The 13,922-nt window shown below is 33.4% G+C and overlaps 1 protein-coding gene across 1 annotated transcript in view; it reads right to left on the bottom strand.

Annotated features, from left to right (window-relative positions):
- Positions 1 to 2,676: 2,676 nt before the first annotated feature.
- LOC119765386 overlaps positions 2,677 to 13,922 on the bottom strand; it is a 42,704-nt gene continuing 31,458 nt past the window's right edge. The window contains exon 3 of the mRNA XM_038249153.1: positions 2,677 to 3,184. Coding sequence (XP_038105081.1) covers positions 3,072 to 3,184 — 113 coding nt within the window. The 3' untranslated portion in view covers positions 2,677 to 3,071. The remainder of the gene's footprint in view (positions 3,185 to 13,922) is intronic.

Below are 13,922 nucleotides of genomic sequence, written 5' to 3'. Positions count from 1 at the left end.
AAAGAAGCATGCGATAATACCGTTTGGCATGACATGGCCATTGGGTTTTCAAGACTCTCTTAAAACTTTCATAAAACCTTATTAAAAGTCATTTAGCTTTTATTGTCACAAGGCATAAAACCTTGTTAGAACCTACTAATTAGATCTTGCTTATTGGTTGCGGTGAATGCCTAAATAAAACTATACAGCAATCAAGATGCTATCATAAAACCTCAATAAAACTAAGTGATGGCTAGTTGGTTTAAAAATGTTAGTTGGGAGTTCAAAAGACTTCAGATTTTATTGTTTTGTATAAAGGTTTACAAAATAGTGCTTTTAAAAATAATGAAAATTTGTGAAAAATGCTCGTCGGCTCTACTAGGGGGTTCATTAATGGTTAAAATTCGCTATTTATTATGAATTAAAAGTTTTATATTAAAACGTCAATGAAATACAGTCGTGCCTCGGTTTAGCACCGCATATGGGGGATGCAAAACCAAGGAGTGCTTAACTGCAGTTATGCTTCATGAAGCACAGAGCTTATGGGATTTGGCTATATGGGAGACATTGGCTATAATCGTATGAAAAATCATGCAAAAATAAAAAAAATATAGTGTTTTAGAATCGGGATGATGTTAGCTATCCATTAAAATTCTAATTACATGGAAATTTTTCACAAAAATACGTATTTTTCCTGTATTTTGAAATGCATTTTTTTCCATAAAGAAACCAATAAAAGTATACTGTTATTGCACTATGAGTATCAAATGATCAGATTTTTTTTCATATATTTCGAATGTTAAATCATTTTTTGAAAATGCTGAAGAAATTTACATAACTACGTATTTTCGAAAAAAAATATCAAAATTACAGTTTTTACAATATGGGTATCAAACGATCAGGAATTTTTCAAACATTTCGAATGTAATAATAACTTTTTTTTAAATACTCAAAATTTTCTCAAAACTACGAATTTTTGAAAAAATACTAAAATTTTGAGTGTATTCAAAATATGTTGTTATTACATTTGAAATGTATAAAAAAACTAACTTAATCCACCTATGTGGTTGGAGCCTTCCTCACTTATTACCAACAATGGCTGATATGATGGAATTTTACAAAAATTTCATCTAATAAAATCGAATAAAAAAGTACATAAATATCACTCAAGTGGCCATACCTCGAGACAGGGTTGCCAGATCATCAATGTTTTGGACTCGTTGGAAAGGTCTTTTCATAACCTAACCAACGATGGGTTGGATGGTGGATCCGGACATAGTTTACATACATTTAGGTGAGATCCGGCTTCCAAAAAGTACATAAATATCACTTAAGTGGACATATCTCGGGACAGGGTTGCCAGATCATCAATGTTTTGGATTCGTTGGAAAGGTCTTTTGATAACCTAACCAACGATGGGTCGGATGGTGGATCTGGACATAGTTTACATACATTTAAGTGAGATTCGGATATATGTGAATACACATGTTTATACATAACTTTTGAACTACTTATCGAAACTTCAATCTGTATAAAACTCGATCTATGGGACCCTAAACCAAGTCGAATGCAACAGGTTCGGGTCAAATCGGTTCAGCCAGTGCCGAGAAACATGAGCTAGTTTGTTGGTCACATACATACATACACACACACATACACACACACATACACACACACATACACACACACATACACACAGACATTTGTTCAGTTTTCGATTCTGAGTCGATATATATACATGAAGGTGGGTCTACGACGTTTTTTTACAAAGTTCATTTTTAGAGCAGGATTATAGCCTTACCTCAGTGAGGAAGGCAAAATCCCAATCGTTTGATACCCATATTGTAAAAACTGAAATTTTGAGTTTTTTTTTGCAAAAAAAACGTAATTTTTTGAAAATTTTGAGTGTTTTCAAAAAAAATATTTTACATTACCTAAAAATAAGCCGCTAACCAACCACGTAGCCCTCCAAATCTAGATCAAATATGCTCAAAATTGCTATAATTTCGTCGGTACCAGATAATAACAGTACCTTTTTGTAATGGGTCTCGTGGCGCAGGGGTAGCGGCTTCGGCTGCCGATCCCGATGATGCTATGAGACGCGGGTTCGATTCCCGCCTTATCCACTGAGCTTCTATCGGATGGTGAAGTAAAACGTCGGTCCCGGTTTCTCCTGTCTCGTCAGAGGCGCTGGAGCAGAAATCCCACGTTAGAGGAAGGCCATGCCCCGGGGGGCGTAGTGCCAATAGTTTCGTTCGTTTCGTAATGACCGTGTACAATTTCATTAAGCTTACCTTCCTTTGTGATTTTCCCCCTTTTTTCATTAGTTTACATTACGGAAATGATCCGCTTAGGGTGATTGTTACTTCCGATTCTTAAAAAAAAAATGTTTATTTAAAACTAAGATTATTGTTTGGAAAACAAAGTATCCGCAAATTTTTACGCTGCAGTGTCTGGTGTTGGGCCCATTGCCTATCCTTCGGGCGCATTGGGACGCGTCGACCAATGAATGTCGGCACTCGACCGTTTCAGTTTGAAATCATTCCCCAGACGTCGCATTTTTTTCCGGGGATTTTGACCCCCAAAGTTTGAGAGGTCGTATTGCCTCTCTGTCAAGAGATATCGAAAAATGGAAATCCAATATTACTTCTTAGGGACAATTTAAAAAATCGAAGATGGATCGAAAAAACAGCTTTGTTAGTTGGCGGCGGAGACACAAGAAGTTCCTTTAAGACACTTTATTTTATTGCAAACAAGGTCCTCAAAAATATACACATCAATTATTTGCTTAATTTCTACTGTTTAGGTTTCTCACTGATGTTTTAAGTACAATTAAGCTTAACATAATGCTACAAATTATAACCAAAAAGCGTTTGTTTCAACTGAGGAGCAATAATAACTTTGGGCTCCAACGTAAGATTCAGTTTTTAAAACCAACATTCTACAGTACTGTCCAAAAAATAACCTTAAAAACTAGTATGACACTGCCAACGAAACTAGCCATTAAGTAGCATATTTTTTTATCATAAGTTATGCTCGCACGACCTTTGGTGTTAAAATGCTTCTGCTACTGCTGCTGACTGTATAGATTGCTAGCTGTCCCAGCCGAAACGGATTGCCGTAATCGTCGTCAAGATCGCGGTGGACACGATCCAGCTGGCCAGGCCATCGAAGGGGCGCGTTCCCGCGGAGAACTTCATTTTATCTGAAAATAGAAATTTGAGACAAAACAAAAATATAAATTAGATCGAAGTGTAAGCAATTTGCATTTATTTAATTGTTTTGGAACGTATGCGAAAACCACAAACAGACCAATCTCGAGCAAACAGCATTGAATGTCAAGATCCAGCCTTGTCACGTGCTGGCGGTTGTGGTGTTGTCGGAAAATCGATTTGCGGTTTTCCGATCTGGTTTCTGCCACGGTTGATCGCGTCAAGTGTTTGCTGCAGCTTGGAGTGATATAAAGTGGCTGTGAAGCAGTTTACCCAATAGATCGCTCTCTCGGAAGGGGAGTTCTAGTGGTAATAAACCACCCTCTCACCCACATGTTTGCCTTGGCACTTGAGGGTTATAAGTTAATTGTAGGTTGGATGGTTTAAAGGGTGATTTATGGGTTTTCTCATTATTTTATTTCCATTTTTAATCAAAGAGGCACTTCAAACCTTTTTAAAATTTAGTATTTCTTGACCACAGATCTTCACAAAACTTTTGTTTTCACAAATTTATTTATTTATCATAAATCAATAAAATCTGGTTTAATTTGAAGCCACAATGTATGGTCCAAAACCAATCAAATTTATGTTAAACTATAAAAGTGTCAAAAAGATCAAATTTGAAACCTTCAAGGAAAGTTGTTCTTTACTACCGTGAAATCGATTGGTCAAACCTCCAACATCATCAACTCGCTTTACGCAACAACCACCGACTACTGACCAACATCGATCAGCTTCCAGAGAAACTCAAATTTCTCACCCTCCTCCCAACTTCTCACATGTCAAACGCTCTTGTGATGTTTTCCCGCTGCGGAGCTAACCAACTACTTCGGGGTCGTGTATTTACTTTAGAACGGCATCCACAGCAGCGCTTAGCAAACCAAACAAAAATAAATCCAGATCTTCGTCGCGTCGCCTTCCGAGACCGCCATCTAATAAACATTGAGGTGCTAACTTGTTGAGCCATTCGGATGGGTTTAGGACGGGTGCCCGCCGGGGTGGGATCAATCATCATCGGTCGGTGGTCGGATTTTATTTTTCTATTTTTGAGCATTACCATTGAAAAAAGGAAAATATCCATACATAATTCTTAATAAAAATTCAAATGCCATTGTACATGACATTTGTTTTAAAATGATGTGTCCCGTATTTTTTCGAATGTTCAAAACTGAAAGGGGTCGTACCGCCCCTCCTTCACGAGAAATTCGGAAAATGTACCTCGGATTTGGGATCAGGGACCAAAATTACCCCTTAAGAAGACCCATTTTACTTTTGAACTACTTATCGCATTTTTAAATAAATACCTCAGTGGCGCTGTTTTGAATCGATGTGCCTTCCTCGCTGAGGTAAGGCTATTATTCTGCTCTAAAAATGAACTTTTTATTGAAAGCTCGAAAACCCACCTTGAAGTATACATATCGACTCATAATCGAAAACTGAACAAATGTCTTTTTGTATGTGTGTGTATGTGAACAATAATGTCACTCGGTTTTCTTAGCACTCTGGCTGAACCGATTTTGATCAAACCAAATGCATTCGACTTGGTTTGGGGTTCTAAACATCGCTATTGAATTGTTTGAAATTTCGATAAGTAGTTCAAAAGTGATGTATAAAAATGTGTTTTCGCATATTTTCGGAAGTTGAACAAATGGCAAGAGATCGCATCAAATATCATCATGTTATAAATCGTTGGTTAGGTAATCAAAAGACCTTTCCAATGAGTCCAAAACATTGAAGATCTGGCAACCCTGCCTCGAGTTATGATCACTTGAGTGATATATATGTACTTTTTTGTTGCTGGATCTCACTTAAATGTATGTAAACAATGTCCGGATCCATTACCCGGCCCATCGTTGCCTAGAATTATCTAAAGAAGAAAGACCATTCCAACGAATCCAAAACATCGAAAATCTTGCAACCCTGTCTCGAGTTATGACCACATAACTGATATTTATGAACTTTTTTGAAGCCGGATCACACTTACATGTATTTAAAAGATATCCGGAGCCATCATCTGACCAATCATTGGCACCTTTCCAACGAGTCCAAAATATTGGAAATCTGGCAACCCCGTCTCAAGTTTTGACCATTATTTTTGATATTTTTGCAATTCCGCTGTGAAACTGTCAACCTTCTGGAGAAACGAAACGGCCTACTTTTTCTTACCAAAAATAACAGAATGAAAAATCAATACCATTCAATATCAGTGCTGCAAAGTTCTACTTTCCAGCACTGAAATGGGTGTTGAAAAGTTGAACTTTTCAACACTAGTAACCAAAGTAACATTTTTTTTGATATTGTTTTTTTGTTTTGAACGGTGCATTTGCTAACACATGGATGTTTGACATAAAATTACATTAAAAAGTTACTAAATCCACCTTTAGGTGGTTGGTGACTTCCTCACATGCATAAAGTGAATACACTACACAGCCTCTAAAAAGTGTATAAATAACACTTATTTTTATAAAAATATCTGTGATCTGCCCTAAAAAAAAGTGTATTAAAAACACTAAAGTACTTATAGCTTATGATAGGATTGTCAAATCTTCAAGCTTTTGGGCTCGTTGGAAAGGTATTTTCATTACCTATCCAACGATGGGTCGCATGGTAGACAACATTTTCATCAAAATATTTGAGATCCGGCATCAATAAAGTGTATAAATAACACTAAAGTGCTCATAACCTTTGATAGGATAGTCAGATCTTCAATGTATTGAACGCGTTGGAAAGGTCTTTCAAATACCCTTCTAAAAATGGATAGCATGACGGGTATTCTTACAAATACCTTCCGATGTTCGATGTTTAGCTGAAATCGTTTTTTTAGCATAACTTTTCTAAACTTCATAATAATAACAAGGGGCAGTTCTCTCAGATTTCGGTCATTAATTTTTTTGTATTTTTTAATCCGACTGAAACTTTTTTGGTGCCTTTGGTATGCCCAAAGAAGCCATTTTGCATCATTAGTTTGTCCATATAATTTTCCATACAAATTTGGCAGCTGGCCATACAAAAATGATGTAGGAAAATTCAAAAATCTGTATCTTTGAAAGAAATTTTTTGATCGATTTGGTGTCTTCGGCAAAGTTGAAGGTATGGATATGGACTACACTGGAAAAAAATGATACACGGTAAAAAAATGGTGATTTTTTATTTAACTATTTGTCACTTAAACTTGATTTGCAAAAAAACACTTTTTTATTTGTTTTAGAGGACATTAAATGCCAATTTTTCAGAAATTTCCAGGTTGTGCAAAAAATCTTTGAGCGAGTTATGAATTTTTGAATCAATACTAATTTTTTTTCAAAAAATCGAAATATTGCTCGCAAAAAAATTTCAACTTCATTTTTCGATGTAAAATCAAATTTGCAATCAAAAAGTACTGTAGTGGAATTTTGATAAAGTGTACCTTTTTCAAGTTAAATCCATTTTTAAGTGACTTTTTTGAAAATAGTCGAAGTTTTTCATTTTTTCAAAATAGTGCACATGTTTGCCCACCTTTGAAAAAAATATTTTTGAAAAGTTGAGAAAATTCTCTATATTTTGCATTTTTGAACTTTGTTGATACGAACCTTAGTTGCTGAGATATTGCCATGCAAAGGTTTAAAAACAGGAAAATTGATGCATTCTAAGTCCCACCCAAACAACACACCATTTTCTAATGTCGATATCTCAGCAACTAATGGTCCGATTTTCAATGTTAAAATATGAAACATTTGTGAAATTTTCCGATCCTAAACAGCCCACCATTTTCGAATGTCGATATCTCAGCAACTAATGGTCTGATTTTCAATGTTAAAATATGAAACATTCGTGAAATTTTCCGAGCTTTTCGAAAAAAAAAAATTTCAAAATTTTTAAAACCAAGACTAACATTTCAAACGGGCTAAACATTCAATATTACGCCCTTTTAAAATGTTAGTGTTGGTTTAAAAATTTTGAAATTTTTTTTTTCGAAAAGCTCGGAAAATTTCACGAATGTTTCATATTTTAACATTGAAAATCAGACCATTAGTTGCTGAGATATCGACATTAGAAAATGGTGGGCTGTTTAGGTGAGACTTCAAAAACATAAATTTTCGTGTTTCTTTTTGTTTAAGCCGCTGTATCTCAGCAACCAAAGGTCCAATCTTCAATGTCTTTTAGACAATTTTATAGCAAATTTAAAAAAAAAAAATTAGAAATGGTCACTCATAGCCCTATTTTAAAAAATCGAAAAACTACAATAATTTCGCTAAAATCAATCTTTCGGTGGCTATATCTTGAAAACAGAGCCTTTTATCAAAAAATCTGTAAAGTACTTTTCGATTGTAAATTCAATTTTACATTAAAAAATTACGTCAAATTTGTTTTTGCATGAAATTTCGATTTTTCCCAAAAAACACTTTTTTTCAAAAATTCATGACTCTGCGGAAGAATTTTTGACCATGTTTCTCTATGGCTCAAAAGTTGCGCATACAAACATATTTAAAAATCTCTTAAATCAAAAAATACGTTTTTTGTGAAATTGAGTTTTTGTAAAAAAAAGTTACAGATTTTAACTTTTTTTTCCATGTACCAATTTTTCTCAGTAATCCTCAACAATACCTACAACTTTGCCGAAGACACCAAATTGATCAGAAAATTCAGTTAAAATTTACAGCTGTTTGAATATTTACGTACCATTTTTGTATGGACAGCTGCCAAAATTGTATGGAGACTTGTATGGGTGAACCAATGACACAGAATAGCTTATTTGGTCATAGGGAAGGCCCCCACAAAGTTTGGGTCAAATTAAAAAATACAAAAAATAAAAATGGTCGAAATCGGCCGATTTCGTAGAGAGTTGCTCACTTGTCGTACCTTGACTTACCTGTACTAAGTAGTACTTATATAACTAAAGTTTAATTTTTCATTGTTAAAACCATATTATGTTTACATAAGATTAATTTTTTGGGTCCAATTTTGGCAGAAATACTATTTTTCAGTGACTGAATCAATACATTTAGAAATAAAAGTTATCCGATGCGTTTATTTATTTTTTTCATACAAAAATGTACGGAAATTTTAGTACGTACCTTTGCCCTGCAAATTATTTTCGAAAAAAAAACAGATGGTAAGAAAAAGAGAAATTTACATATATTTCGTGAACATGAAGTTTTGTAAACCATATTTTGCACATTTCAAATATCAGATTAAATTTTTTTCACTTTAGGGTGTCAACCAAAATCTAACTTTGTAGGATGACGTTTTTAGGCTTTTGTATCTTCGGCAATTTTTTATAGGAGAAAACTTCATGAAAATTAGCCGAAGATGCCAAATTTTTAGCTCTTGCCCTACACGTGATAAACAATTTCGAAAAAAGCACTTTTTGGTGATAACACAAAAGTTTAGTATTTTAGCGGCCTACTATGTTTAGAAGAAAAAACAAACATTTTTCTGAAGACATCAAAATGTGTATTGAGGAGCTATAACTATTTATAAGTGAGTTTGAGCCTATTTTCAAGTTGCTACAATTTCAAAATGATGAAAATGTACCAAGCTCCATTGTGCTCAAGCTTCAATGTTGCATAAATCAAAACTTGTGCAAAGATCTGGCCTACATGCCAGTGATGTTGAAAATAAACGCTTTAGTGTCTTTAAATTGTAATTTCAGGAAGAAAATCTTTTTACGAGTTAAATCCCATCCAAAATTCAAATGCAAAGCGCCAGCTCCTGTTACGTCCAATCAAGCTCATATTTGGGGCATAGGTTCAGTACGTCCACTAAAACAAGCCCCTTAACGCCCGCAAAAAAGTTATAAAAAGTTATCTTTGAGGTATCCTGTTGGATATCTTCATGAAATTTTAAAATATAATATTTTATTCGGTAGTTACCGTCTTAAGACGAATTAATCAAATCGTCGCTCTGCATAAACAAATTTAAATATTTTAGACCTGATTCACAACTCGTACACAACACAACACAACACTCGGGCCGTTTGCATTTGCCCAGCTGTTGATGAGCAGCAAATTTTCAACGCCTCAGTGGAAGTGATACCGCCTCATCCGCGTCCGACTGGTCGACTGACTGATTGATGGCCGAAAACCCATTTTGTTTAGAAGGGAAGGTCCATTTTTCAAATATTCGCACTGCCAGAATATGGGAGTATTCTCCAGTCAATCAATCAGAGGAGGTAGTTACGAGCGATTTGGTAATATGCACTAGATGAAATGTTTATGGGTTTGCTTTAGAATTTGATGATTTTGCCATTTAAAAATTACTGTTTATGCAGTAAAAATTGAAATTAATTTGACAGGAGCAAATTTTAAAAGGTATTCTTTCCAACTTGTTTTGTTTATCAGAACAGCATACCATTCTGGATATCCTCACTCCTGTCATAAACGCATTGTAACACCTGCTCGAATTCAAAGCAAATAACAGCAACGAATTTTCCCATTTTGTTAAATTTCATTGATCTTTGCAAAACAGTCGAAATCAAAGGAAATAAAAAAACCCCGAGCGGCATATTTGTGCATAAAAGTCACGCCACAATTCGGTTGGCGCAAGTAAATATTTAGATGATATTAAATAGAATCGATAGATTTTATTGGTACTTTTATGGCCATAATCTGCAGCTGCCCTGGCCCGAAACTAAAACACCAACAGAAAGGAAGGTGGCGATGTTTACAATTCGCGTTACTTTAATTTCCCGCCGAACTTAGTCACGTTGTTGTTGTTGGTAGTGTTGTTGTTAGATATTTTGTGGTGGGAAACCAACAAGCGTCCAACTAGCGACTTGCTAAACTGACTGACAAAATAAGCGGGAATGCGCTGTAAGTGCGAAACGGTTGGTGGTTTTGCGCTTTAATATTATTTATTGGTTATCATTGCGGGAAAGGATAAACTTTACCCTGAGAATAGACAATTAGATCAGATTGTTCGAAACATGGTCAAAATAATAACACAGTCCAACAAGATTTTGTCTCTGAGACGAGTATATGTGTTCCTAGTAGAATTTTGCCTGCTGAATCCGAATCCGGGTCCAGAATAGCTCCAAATGGTCCCAATTTTGAGATACACCCGTTTGAAATGTTAGTTTAGGTCAAAATTAGCTACTTTGTCGACTATTTTACAAAAGAACTATTGAATAAACAACTAAACCAATACATGTATCTTATAGTTCACGTTTTCCCCTTTCTGAAACACCCCTGGTTTTTAAAATTTGATTGTTTCTACGCATATTTATAGCCATTTTAAAATTATATTTTCAGTTGGTTCTCATTCAAGTTTTTCCAACTTGCATGCAAGTCATATTATGCTGGGATATCAATAATAAAAATCAAAAATGCTTTGCAGAACGTTAAATAAGTATGTCTCGATAATCTAATTGATCATATTTCATGTAATTTTGTCTGCTGAATCCATTCCTATCATTAGATTTTTTCAAAAAGGTCAGCTTTTTGAGTAAAAATTAAATTTTCGATGATTTTTTCAAAATAAAATCTATGTTATGCTAAAGTATGACTCAGAGATGCCTAAATGTCGATGTCTCGTCAGTCAAATTGATCATTTTTTATGTATTTTTGTCTGCTGAATCCATTCCCATCATTGGATTTTTTCAAACAGGTCAGCTTTTTGAGTAAAAATTGAATTTTCGATGATTTTTCCAAAATAAAATTTATTTAATGCTAAAGTATGACTTAGAGATAACTAAATGTCGATGTCTCGTCAGTCTAACTGATCATTTATAATGTATTTTTGTCTGCTGAATCCATTCCCATCATTAGATTTTTTCGAAAAGGTAAAGTTTTTGAGTTAAAATAGATTTTTTCAAAATAAAATCTATTTTATGAGCAGTTCTTTTCGAAATCGGCCGATATCGACCATTTTTATTTGTTATATTTTTTGATTTGGCTCAAACTTTGTGGGGCCTACCCTATGACCAAAGAAGCTATTTTGTGCCATTGGTTCACCCATACAAGTCTCCATACAATTTGGGCAGCTGTCCATACAAAAATGGTACGTAAAAATTTAAACAGCTGGAACTTTTGAGTGAATTTTCTGATGAATTTGGCGTCTTCCGCAAAGTTGTAGGTATTGTTGAGGACTATTGAGAAAAAAAAGTACACGGAAAAAAATTGCCGAATTCTTTATTAACATTTTTTTTACAATTACTCAAATTCCCAAAATACGTATTTTTTGATTTTCGAGATTTTGTATATGTTTTAAAGGACAAAAAACCCCATTTTTGAGCCATAGATAAATATGGTCAAAAAATATGCCGCAAGTTATGAATTTTTGAAAAAAAATGTGATTTTGGAAAAAATCGAAATTTCATAAAACACGAAATTAGACCTAATCGTTTTATGTTAAACTTGATTTGCAATCGAAAAGTACTTTACAGATTTTTTGATAAAGGACTCCGTATTCAAGATATAGTCACCCAAAGTTTGATTTAAGCGAAATATTTGCAGTTTTTTGATTTTTAAAAATATTGACCATGAGTGACTTTTTCTAAAAATATCATTTTTTAAAAGATTCTGATCTTTGATTTACTATGAAATTGTCAAAGAGACATAGAACAGCGGTTTAAACAAAAGAGAGAAAAATTGAGGTTGTCTAAATCTTACCCAAAAACACCATAATTTTATAATGTCGATATTTATCTCAGCAACTTATGTTCCGATTTTCAATGTTAAAACATAAAACATTCGTAAAAAATCCGATCTTTTCAAAAACAAAATTTTCATAAAAAAAAATCAAGAATAACATTTTTAAAGGGCGCAATATTGAATGTTTGGGTGGCTATATCTTGAAAACGGAGCCGTTCAACAAAAATCTGTACTTTTGGATTGCAAATTAAATTTAACAAAAAAATTAAGTCAAATTTTGTTTTGTATGAAATTTCATTTTTTTTTTCAAAAATAACTGCCTTTTCAAAAATTCATAACAAGGCGGCAGATTTTTTGACCATACTTCTCTATGGCTCAAAAAATGGGGTTTTTTGTCCTCTAAAACTTTTCAACATTTGGGAATTTGAGTAATTGTAAAAAAAAATGTTAATAAAGAATTCGGCAATTTTTTTCCGTGTACTTTTTTTTCTCAATAGTCCTCAACAATACCTACAACTTTGCGGAAGACGCCAGATTGATCAGAAAATTCACTCAAAAGTTCCAGCTGAGCAATTCTCTACGAAATCGGTCTTTTTTCTTCAATTTTAATTTTTGTATTTTTTAATCCGGCTGAAACTTTTTTGGTGCGTTCGGTATGCCCAAAGAAGCCATTTTGCATCATTAGTTTGTCCATATAATTTTCCATACAAATTCGGCAGCTGTCCATACAAAAATGATGTATGAAAATTCAAAAATCTGTATCTTTTGAAGGAATTTTTTGATCGATTTGGTGTCTTCGGCAAAGTTGTAGGTATGGATACGGACTACACTGGAAAAATAATACACGGTAAAAAAATTTGGTGATTTTTTATTTAACTTTTATCACTAAAACTTGATTTACAAAAAAACACTATTTTTAATTTTTTTTTGATATGTTTTAGAGGACATAAAATGCCAACTTTTCAGAAATTTCCAGGTTGTGCAAAAAATCATTGACCGAGTTATGAATTTTTTAATCAATACTGATTTTTTCAAAAAATCGAAATTTTGGTCGTAAAAATTTTTAAACTTCATTTTTCGATGTAAAATCAAATTTGCAATCAAAAAGTACTTTAGTGAAATTTTGATAAAGTGCACCGTTTTCAAGTTATAGCCATATTTAAGTGACTTTTTGAAAATAGTCGCAGTTTTCATTTTTAAATTAGTGCACATGTTTGCCCAGTTTTGAAAAAATATTTTGAAAAGCTGAGAAAATTCTCTATATTTTGCTTATTCGGACTATGTTGATACGACCTTTAGTTGCTGAGATATTGCAATGCAAAGGTTTAAAAACAGGAAAATTGATGTTTTCTAAGTTTCACCCAAACAACCCACCATTTTCTATCGTCAATATCTCAGCAACTAATGGTCCGATTTTCAATGTTAATATATGAAACAATTGTGAAATTTTCCGATCTTTTCGAAAAAAATATTTTTGGAATTTTCAAATCAAGACAAACATTTTAAAAGGGCGTAATATTGAATATTTGGCCTTTGTGAAATGTTAGTCTTGATTTGAAAATTCCAAAAATATTTTTTTCGAAGAGATCGGAAAATTTCACAAATGTTTCATATATTAACATTGAAAATCGGACCATTAGTTGCTGAGATATTGACGATAGAAAATGGTGGGTTGTTTGGGTGAAACTTAGAAAACATCAATTTTCCTGTTTTTAAACCTTTGCATTGCAATATCTCAGCAACTAAAGGTCGTATCAACAAAGTCGAAATAAGCAAAATATAGAGAATTTTCTCAGCTTTTCAAAATATTTTTTCAAAACTGGGCAAACATGTGCACTAATTTAAAAATGAAAACTGCGACTATTTTCAAAAAGTCACTTAAATATGGCTATAACTTGAAAACGGTGCACTTTATCAAAATTTCAGTAAAGTACTTTTGATTGCAAATTTGATTTTACATCGAAAATGAAGTTGAAAAATTTTACGACCAAAATTTCGATTTTTGAAAAATCAGTATTGATTAAAATTCATAACTCGGTCAGTGATTTTTGCACAACCTGAAATTTCTGAAAAGTTGGCATTTTATGCCTTCTAAAACATATCAAAAATAAAAAATTAAAAATAGTGTTTTTTTGTAAATCAAGTTTTAGTGATAAAAGTT

Source organism: Culex quinquefasciatus, chromosome 1 (genome assembly GCF_015732765.1).
Source record: "Culex quinquefasciatus strain JHB chromosome 1, VPISU_Cqui_1.0_pri_paternal, whole genome shotgun sequence".
Taxonomy (NCBI): Eukaryota; Metazoa; Arthropoda; class Insecta; order Diptera; family Culicidae; genus Culex; species Culex quinquefasciatus.
The sequence above is the reverse complement of the archived record's forward strand: the minus strand, read 5'-3'. Positions and strand labels throughout refer to the sequence as shown.